Source organism: Tarenaya hassleriana, unplaced genomic scaffold (genome assembly GCF_000463585.1).
Source record: "Tarenaya hassleriana unplaced genomic scaffold, ASM46358v1 Cleome7, whole genome shotgun sequence".
In the NCBI taxonomy this organism is placed as follows: Eukaryota; Viridiplantae; Streptophyta; class Magnoliopsida; order Brassicales; family Cleomaceae; genus Tarenaya; species Tarenaya hassleriana.
In genome coordinates, this window is record NW_010969548.1 from 2,519,396 (window position 1) to 2,529,347 (window position 9,952).

At 44.3% G+C, this 9,952-nt stretch overlaps 3 protein-coding genes across 3 annotated transcripts in view; 1 reads left to right on the top strand and 2 right to left on the bottom strand.

The window, feature by feature from the left end:
• Positions 1-750: 750 nt before the first annotated feature.
• Positions 751-3,800, top strand: LOC104800931 (ankyrin repeat-containing protein At5g02620). Its single transcript, XM_010523945.2, has 3 exons — positions 751-2,027; positions 2,110-2,519; positions 2,711-3,800. Exons 1-3 carry the CDS (start codon positions 1,328-1,330, stop codon positions 3,575-3,577), a joined length of 1,977 nt encoding a protein of 658 aa, XP_010522247.1. The 5' UTR covers positions 751-1,327; the 3' UTR covers positions 3,578-3,800.
• Positions 3,751-9,184, bottom strand: LOC104800930 (type I inositol polyphosphate 5-phosphatase 13-like). The gene is made up of 11 exons (XM_010523944.2): positions 8,211-9,184; positions 7,496-7,748; positions 6,525-7,329; positions 6,211-6,335; positions 6,041-6,125; positions 5,655-5,820; positions 5,512-5,552; positions 5,142-5,412; positions 4,939-5,062; positions 4,489-4,849; positions 3,751-4,293 (listed from the first exon to the last, which is right to left on the bottom strand). The coding sequence occupies exons 1-11, from the start codon at positions 9,004-9,006 to the stop codon at positions 3,967-3,969; spliced, it is 3,354 nt and encodes a 1,117-aa protein (XP_010522246.1). The 5' UTR covers positions 9,007-9,184; the 3' UTR covers positions 3,751-3,966.
• A 315-nt stretch (positions 9,185-9,499) lies between these two features.
• Positions 9,500-9,952, bottom strand: part of LOC104800932 (probable uridine nucleosidase 2) — a 3,456-nt gene continuing 3,003 nt past the window's right edge. The window contains exons 9-10 of the mRNA XM_010523946.2: positions 9,830-9,952; positions 9,500-9,745 (exon numbers count right to left, since the gene is read on the bottom strand). Of these exons, the coding sequence (XP_010522248.1) occupies positions 9,637-9,745; positions 9,830-9,952 (232 nt within the window). The 3' untranslated portion in view covers positions 9,500-9,636. The remainder of the gene's footprint in view (positions 9,746-9,829) is intronic.

Consider the following 9,952-nt stretch of genomic DNA (forward strand, 5'->3'; position numbering starts at 1 on the left):
TGTTGTATTGATTTTATTTTTATTTTACTTTCTATTTATATTGGTTTCGAATTCAATTATATTTTTAAAAAAAATATTTTTTAAAACTTATTCGTTTTTTATCATTTGAAATATAATCATTAGTTTTTAAAATAAGTTCAATTCGATAATAATTATATGACGACTCGAAATGTCGGCCCATAATGTTAAATAGAAGGTCTTATTATATATATATATATATATATATATTCGAACCCATCCGATTAATTTTTTTTTTCGGAAAATCACAAAAAATAAAGATTTTGGAGTTTAAGAAAAACTAAAAATTTCTAAATAATCTGAAGAATCTTCATACAACTTTGAGACTTCCTTTATTATTTTTTAATAAATTCAAATAATTTTGAGGTTTCTTGATATCTTGCTTCATCGGTAACTAAGACAGTGGAAAGAATTGACCATTTTTCCACTATCGTTCTTACATACAACGAGCGCAATGTAATGTTTTCACTTACGGATCGTGTTTATAGATATAAAAGACAAGAACTGGTATTTTTCCCTCCGCTTTTTTCTTTTTTTGGTTTCAGATAAATCTAGAGGAGTATATTGTATATATTAGGAAATCGAACGGTTAATTAATAATGTCATCTCTTGCGAATTAAATCTTCTTAAAAAAAAAACCTTCTTAATTTGTAAAAAAAAAATCTGTGTATAGCACTGGTGGAATGAACGCGTGTAAAAATAATATTACTTCAAAAAAAAAAAGGGGTGGCTGCTATACTGTTGAGCTGCTGATGGATCATCTTTTGTACTCAGATTCTCTCTCTCTCTCTCTCTGAGCATCTTCCTCGGCTTCATCAATGGCTTGGGACGAAAGTTCTTACATGTGAGAGAGCAGAAAGGCTAAAGATTTTCAAACCCTTTTTGAAAATCTAGCTGATGGGTTCTCAGATTTAGAGTGACTGAAACAACCGCAACCTGATTTTTTCTTCTTCTTCTTCTTCTTCTACGATCATCTCGGTCGGGTTTCTGCATCAATTTTCCGTCTTTAAAACAATCGGCAGCCTCTGCGTTTTCATTTCAGGGGAAGCTGGTTTTCTCTTCCGGTTGTTGTGGAAATAAGGTTGTTCTGTTGATTTGAAGCTGGTCTGGTATATTTTCCTGAATCAGTGTCCGTTTTCTGGGGAAATTTTTTCATGGGTTGCTCGAGGTGATTGAAAAGTTGGTGTCTTTAGATTTGGGGAGGCGTTGATTTTCGAGATTTGTGGGCAACTAGATTAGGGTTTTCAGATTGGGGAATCGAATTTCGTTAGAGATTTGTTGATAACGACGAAAAGAGTAGGGGGTTGTTATGGAGGAGGAGAATGGTTCAACGAGACCAGTGATGGAGAAGCAACAGAGTTTCCGCGGTGTAACCCAAGAGGATCAGCAGAGCAAAGGAAAATCCATGGCGAAACAACAGAGTTTCAGAGGTGTGGCTGCAGAGAATCAGCCAAGTAAAGGGAGAGCCTTAAAGAAGCAGCTGAGTTTCGCCAGCGTGAACGTGGAGATTCAGCCAAGCAAGGGAAGATCACTGGAGAGACAACAGAGCTTTCTGGGTGTAACAATGGATAATAACCAGAATCAGCCGAGCAAGCGTGGAGTTATGGAGAAACTCCCGAGTTTCGGCAGGGCAATGTTCATGGAGAGGCAGAAAAGCTTCCGTACAGCCATGGAGAGACAGCTGAGTTTCATTGGTGGTGGCGGTGAGAGGAAGAAGAAGAACGAGTCACCCGGTAAAAGAGGAGACTCACCACTTCATACCGCAGCTCGGACAGGGAACTTGAGCAAAGTTAACGAGATTTTCCGGAGCTGTGACAGCAGAGAAGAACTGAAAGAGTTAATGTCGAAGCAGAATCTAGAGGGGGAGACTCCTCTCTATGCAGCAGCGGAAAACGGGTTTTCGGTTGTGGTTGAGGAGATGCTGAAGCATATAGATCTTGACACAGCTTCGATTCCCGCAAGAAATGGGTTTGATCCTTTCCATGTCGCGGCTAAGCATGGCCATCTCGGTAAGGGCCTCCCTTCCATGGCTACCCTTTGAATCCTCCTTACGTTTTTTAACTGCTAAAAACCTTGCTTGATCACTTGCAGAGGTGTTGAAGAAACTGTTGGAGACATTTCCAAACTTGGCAATGACGACGGATTTATCGTGCACGACTGCCTTGCACACGGCTGCAACACAAGGCCACATCGATATCGTGAATCTTCTTCTCGATACGGACTCTAACTTGGCAAAGATAGCTAAGAACAATGGTAAAACGGCGCTTCATTCTGCGGCTCGGATGGGGCATTTGGAAGTGGTTAAGTCTTTGGTAAGTAAGGATCCGACCACGGGTTTTAGAACCGATAAAAAGGGGCAAACACCTCTTCACATGGCTGTTAAAGGTCAAAACGAAGATATCGTTCTCGAGTTGGTGAAACCCGATCCCGCTGTCTTGATCTTGGAGGATAATAAGGGCAATACACCGTTGCATATCGCCACAAACAAGGGCCGTACTAAGGTGGTGATTTCTCATCGATTTAGTTCTAGTTTTATGACGATATCTCTTGTGAATCTGCTGTAAATGTAGAGAAATCTGCATGTTACTATCTGTATCGTAACTACCGTTAGACTCTACATCATCTAGGTTTCCAGTTCATGATCTTTTGGGGGCATTGCAGAGCTCATAAGCCTGCTCGTTTCTTACTGCAGATAGTTCGATGTCTGGTTTCGTTCGATAGCATCAGCCTCAATGCTATAAACAAGGCTGGAGAGACGGTTCTCGATATCGCTGAAAGGATCGGAAACCCGGAACTGGTGTCGGTTCTGAAGGAAGCAGGAGCTGCGACGGCGAAAGATCTCGGGAGGCCACAGAACCCGGCTAAGCAACTTAAGCAGACGGTCAGCGACATAAAGCACGAGGTCAAGTCTCAGCTCCAGCAGTCTCAGCAGACGGGCGTCAGGGTTCAGAAGATCGCCAAGAGACTGAAGAAGCTTCATATCAGCGGTCTGAACAACGCCATAAACTCAGCAACCGTCGTGGCTGTCCTGATCGCGACGGTTGCATTCGCTGCCATATTCACCATTCCCGGGCAATATGAGGAGGACCCGTCGAAAGGGCCGTTGTTAGGACAAGCTCATATAGCAGACAAAGCCCCGTTCCTCGTATTCTTCGTCTTTGACAGCCTGGCGCTGTTCATCTCGTTGGCTGTCGTTGTGGTGCAGACTTCGGTCGTGGTGATCGAACAGAAGGCTAAGAAGAGGCTTGTGTTCGTGATCAACAAACTCATGTGGTTGGCTTGTTTGTTCATATCCATCGCTTTCGTCTCTCTCACGTATATCGTGGTGGGCAAGGACGAGATGTGGCTGGCCGTCTGTGCCACAGTGATCGGTGGCACGATCATGCTGACGACGATTGGTGCCATGTGTTATTGCGTGGTCATGCACCGGATGGAGGAGTCTAAGCTCAGGAGCATTAGGAAAGAGAGGAGCAAGTCACGTTCCTTCTCTGTGTCTCGCATGGCTTCCGATTCAGAGATTCTGAACGGAGAATACAACAAGAGAATGTATGCTCTCTGAGACAAAGGATGAGTCATGGTGATGATGTTTTGTATATCGTATATGGCCGACAACATTATGTTAAGAGCTACCGTATAAATGTAATCTTGTACTTCTAAAAACCGATGTGATTCGATGTTCTCAGAAGCGTCAAGACAAGAGTGATTTCAGTGTAATAAACAGTACTAGGAAAGGAACAGAAAAATCAGATGTATTCAAATGTAGAACAGTCTGAACAAAAATCTATGGTTCTGATAAAAAAAAAAATGGATGTTTCCAAGGAATCAAAGAATCGGGTAAAGCCCAAATATTCTAACCGTTAGACGAGACAGTAACCGAGGTTGTAGTAGTAGATACATACCTGTCTAAGATCTAGTTAAAGTTGTTGTCATGTCGAAGGAAATGATCATTCAGCGAATACCCCGTCGAGTACTGCCACTTCGGAGGCTAGCTTCCGACTGATAATGACGGGAGCCGCCTAGGTTCTTGGTCACAATCGTCGGGTTGAAGGGTTTAGCCGAGAAGCAGTGACGGACTTTTACAGAGTGGGTTGTGGTTTTGGTCGAGCAGCTGCCCCGAATGTAAACCATCAAGATCACCTCTTTGTCCCGAGTGTCTTCGCACCACCAGTTCTGCGGGATTCCATCCACAAACTCCTCCAATGTGTGGAAATCTTCGTGATGAACCTTAATTTCGACAGTGCCCTCGGGATTTATCATCCCGGCTGCTGGAAAGACCTATAGATAGGTCATATGAACATGAAATGTGAAAAAGAGTTTGATATGGCCTCTGTTTTGCAAAAGTTATGATTTTCTAGTATCATTGTGTCTGTAAACCTCCTAGAGTCAGGTTTTATGGACTAAATTATGAATCCGAAATAGCGAAATCGTGAATGGGGCGAAACATTGATTAACATCGATGCGAAACAATACCTCAAGCCAGCGAGGGAAACCAAAGGAGCCTCTTGGATGATAATCTGGTTCCTCTCCATCATCCCGGACGAACGTCTGACCCGAGCAAACAATACTGAAGATCGCTCTATCCGAGGTTGAACTGTTTGTGATTGTAATGACTGCAGTGTCCTGACTCTGGAGAAGAATCTTGTCAGTGCTCACGGTTGTCTCTGGAACCAAACTCAACTCCTCGAAAATGGTTCGGATTCTCTCATTAGACCTAATTATTTTCCCCATCTCCTGTCTCCGCACGGATCTATCAACGTGAGCAATGTTAGCATGTAATTTGCAACGCACGGGCTTATGATCGCTCTCCGTCACATCCATGCAAGCTTCATACCTGCAGAAAATGCAGAGTGAATGTTAGGATGAGGAAACCAAAGAGATAAGGGAGGAGGACGAATATCGAGAGTTCGCCATGAAACGTACATTAGGACCGATGAAACTACCGGGCATCGTAAATTGCATTCGGACGGTGGGCTTGATTGGTTGTCCCTAAATATTACTCGATCACACCATGCAGGAATTCGCTTCTTCTCCCCAGAATCATATCCTGGAGAGAACACCACCGAAAAAATCAAAATTTATTCTGATTAGCAGATACTTGTAATAAATTCCCGATCCGTCGTTACCTCCTAGACCAGGACGGTTCCTCTCGAATTTGTAAGTGGGTGGGAAGGTGACTAAAGCCTCGCGCATTCCTTGGAAGACTTTTCCGGCCTTCATCTCTGCTCGAAGCTGATCTTTCTCTCTCAGCCAATCGAAAGAACGTTGCGAGATGAAGTCCCTTGCTTCGTCATAGGTTATACCAAACAACCTATAATTAAAATCACCGCAAAAAGCGATCATATCGGCTGTTGCTAAATCAAGCCTCGCTTCTTCTGTGCTGCCGGCGCTTGAATTCTATGCACAAAGAAGACAAAAACTTTAAAAAATAGAAGGGACAAAAAAACAACAACATAGTTAAAGCGTGGAGTTTTGTAAGAACAGATAAGAACATACAGTGTTACTCTTTAGGACATGAGATGCTGCTGAGACACCAGCTGCAAGAGAGAGGGACCATGGCAAGCCAGAAGAGTAAAGGAGCCAAAATAAATATGTGGAGAAGCCAAGTGAGCAAGACAAAAACAGGTATGGCACCATACCAGCTACCGCATTATGTAGACTCGGCCCTCGGGTAAAGACCATTGACCGGTATATGTGATTGAAATCTGCATTTCTCCGATTAACAGCCTCCAAATGAGCAGCCAGATGACAGTTCACAAAGCACATAATCCGGTCATAGACTCTAATTCTCAAACCCACACCTCCCTGGTTTGAAACAAGCACAAGTTAACCGCATAAGAAAGTCCCATGACAAAGGACTGACTCCAAGTCATATGAGATAGGCAACTAATCATGCGCTCTACGGAAAACCTAGGTTCCATTTTCAGTTCCCTCCTCAATTCAGCGGGTTGGAGACTTTGAGACAGATGATTTATTACAAAGAACCTCATCATTGCATCGGTCAAAATTGACAGTGAAGACATACCTTATTTCCAATGGCACGTCCAAAACCACATGGAACAGCTGCAACATCAAGGTCCCCGATGTGTGTTCTGGCATCCTTCCTCACCCTACATGAGAAAATTACAACATGTGATGTTGTGAAAGGAAGTAATCCTGAAACATGTTCAGTGTTTAACTGAACTTTACACTTACCAAATAGCAATGAGCAGTCCTGCCAACTGCCTTGAACCCATACGTTCAAAAGTTTTCTTGTCATCCAAGGCCCTTCCAATGGCATCAATCCACCATTGCCCGACAGCACTTCCTTCAAGCCCTACCTACAGTCCAAAATCAAAGACTATTGATATGAATACAAATAAGTAGAAGACAAGGTTAATCCCGACTTGATGTACGCGTTTTTGTGAGAAGTTTTATGCATGCTAAAGAAAGCAGTTTATCTGAATGACCAATATTCTGTAACCATAATGATTACATGAATGAAATAACTGTAACAAAAGGAGTTTTACCGTTTCTTTGGCAGCAGACATGGCAAGGAAACCTGCACCCATCTCTACCTCCTGCAACCCAACCACGACGATGCCAACATCTGATGTGGCAGAACCAAGCCACGACATAAGCGCACCATGAGATGCCCGCCCTTGACCAACATTCCAGGTGCCAATTAAAATTCTAGTATTGCCTAGTCTGGCATAAACAGGTTCCTTTTCAGACAATTCTGATCGGATTATGCTGTCCAAAGGTCCCGGAGATGCCACATACCATCCTCGTAAACCACCATGACTAGCCAAGCTAAAAACGAAACCACCCCCAGTGGCTAGCTTTATCACAGGGTCACTATGTGCAACCCAGCTCGCGATCAGCTTCCCCTCGAGATCCAAAACTTGAATGTAACCACTTGCATAACCCACATATATCCGATCCCCGAAAGCACAAAAGCACAACACGGGCCGTTGATGATGATTCACTTCTCGCAAGCGGGTTCCATTTCCATCCCACTGAATAAGCAATCCGCTCAGGCATCCAGTCCAGATTGCACCATCTCCAGCCAACACAATTGCTTCAGTTTTCCTAGTATCTTCTGTAAATGCTCCTGCACTTCTTGTGGCAACTCGACGGACAGCTCCCGCTGCTCCCATTATGGCATTACGTGATCGTTGCAAAAATCCCTGTTTCTCCTTTTTCGAGCTCGAAACAAACTTCACCTTCATTTCATCTTCGACTTGTTGATCTTGTGCCGGTGGCAACTCCACCCGGTTTTCAACTTGACCATCAACATTAAAAACTTTCAGAAGGTCCTTGCTCCGAGCATCCCTGCACAAATAGAGAGAGATCACGATGAAACCAAGACCAAAATAAATCTCCTATTAAAAAAATTTCGAAAGTCTAATGGAAACTTATCTTTCTTTCTGACCCCCAATCAAAAAAGCAAACCCATCACATTTAACAAGTTGCAGCATTCCAAAAGAAGAAAGCTTACCAGATTGAGAAAGACAGGGACTGCACAGCCCACACTTTAGCTCGAACTGCATCAGCTAACAAACACTTGACGTCCGAAGAAGATATGTTGCATGTACCGTTGACAGTAACTTGGCTCCTCAAATCAATAGCAGACCTCTCCACTAATAACGCAGCCATGTGTTTTTCTTCGGGTTTAAGCACAAGAGACTTCTCTAAGGATTCCCAAGGCCATATTTTGATCACACCCCCTTCAGAACATGACCACATATCGCCTGCATCCCCCCAAAAATATTAACAAGGATAGGTTCAAGAATCCGCATATACCTCATTATAAAATAATTTTTACTCTGAAAATAGACTGACTATATTGCAAGATACAACTCGGTTTGGAAGCCATAGATTGATTACAAGAGAGAATGTATCAAACTATGGATGCACAGCAAATATATGTATCTTAACATAGAAGTGGCCTCCACTATGATCACACATTTCGCTCGAGAGGGGAAAACATACGCAGAAACAAGTCTCTGGTCTCTGTTTCACAACCTCAGAATCATAGCCATGAATCAGACAATGGAACAGAACTCACAACTCGGTTTGGCAGCCATAGATTAATCACAAGCCACAATGTATGAAACTATTGATTGATGCACAATATATATAACATAACCCAGAAATTAGCTTCCACAAGCTCAGAATCACAGCCATGAATCAGACAATGGAACATAACTCACCATAGGAGCTCATGACAATAGAATTGACAGGACCGCGATGAGCTTGCCAGGAGAGCCCCTCCTTGAGAGGATTGGAATCATCCACAGGCTGATCAATCTTCCAAGATCGGATTTTTCCGTCCTTGTGACCGCTCCAAACCAATCTATTACAGTGGTCAATCATCAAACACATGGTGGGCGAAGTTGTCGTCGACTCATGAAACGGCGCCGTATCCTCATCCCCTCGCCGGACCTGACCACCGATTCCACAGCCGACCTCGTACGCGTCCTCCAGATTCCAGAACCTCATGCCATTCTCCGATCCCGACCAAAGCTGCGTGTCCGTACAAGCGATGTTCCTCAGGAACTTCCCAGTCTGCGTCTCCCTCAACGGATGCGGCCGGAGCTCCAGGCACGTAGGCCGTCCGGGATGCACCGCGGCGCGCACTGGCACCTTGAATATCCCGGCGCCTCCGCCGGCTCCGACGAATTCCGGCAAAGGCTCGAAGCCGTCCTCCGCGACGCTGCCGCCATTCTCGCTGGGCTGCGAGGACGAAGACGGAGGCGTGACGACGACGTAATCCTCTCCGGCGGCTGTGCCGTCTACGATGACGACTCCTTCAGCGGAGAATTCTTCATCGGAGGAGTCGAAATAGACGGCGCCGGATTCGTCGAGACTGTGCTTGCGGGTCTGGTGGTGGTGGTGCGGCTTCTGGTGATCAAACTGTTGGCTGTAGGAATGGGTCTTACGCGGCGGCGGGACAGGGTCGAGCGCTGCCAATGCCTCCTTTTCGTCGTCTTCGATGGGAGAATCCATGGACGAGGATCAGAAGAACACGACAACGGAGGAATTTCGGATCGAAGGTAGAATGGGAAGGAGAGAGGTAGTGGGAGAGAGCGAAGGAGAGGAATGCACGTCGAGAGAGAAGCATAGTGACAAGTGTACGGACAGGAGGATCTTTGTGTCTTCTGAGTTGTGTCTGCTGTTGCAGCCCCAGAGAGAAGAAGAAGAACGTTGACGAAGTCAAGAAACTCCACCACGTTCTCATTACATCAATTTTTTAATTACGTTTCGACCCCCACAAGTTTCTAAATTTTGATTTTAGCCCCAATAGTTTCTACCAACTCGGAGATCGTGCGCATGCATGCATGGTGATCACGTCAGAGACCATCAAAGAATGAATTTTTTTTTTGGATGACCCGACTACATACCGGGAAAGCCCAGGTGAATGTCCTTCCCCACACTTGGATTTGAAACCAGAGTGAGAATATATTTTGTATCACTAGTCCACCCAAACTTGGATCCATCAAAGAATGAATTGACACTTCATTAAAGAAAATCTCGTTCATTCATGCAATGAAATTAGGTTAACAACCTTTATTTAAACATCAACAGAGAAAAATCAATTAAAAAAAAGCTTTAAAATATCTGCAGATTTTGATAGAATCAAGAATCCATAAGCCTCTCCATTACGAGTTTCAGAACAGAGGGTGCATCCACAGTGACAGCCACCTTCACAGACGCTTTATCCGACCACTCGGTCACTTCAGCAAACCTGTTTCACCATCAAACCAAAACATTCACTCACCAAACGACCACAATCTCGTGCCGGAAGAAAAACACTGTAAGAGAATTGAACCTCTTCTGCTTGTTGTATAGTAACGTGAGTCCCCTCGTTATGCCCTTCGTCTGCACTCTGACAACTCCTTCGGTGTAAGTGAACAGAGACGGGAGGAATGCTGCAAGGAGAGCTGTCGGGTCG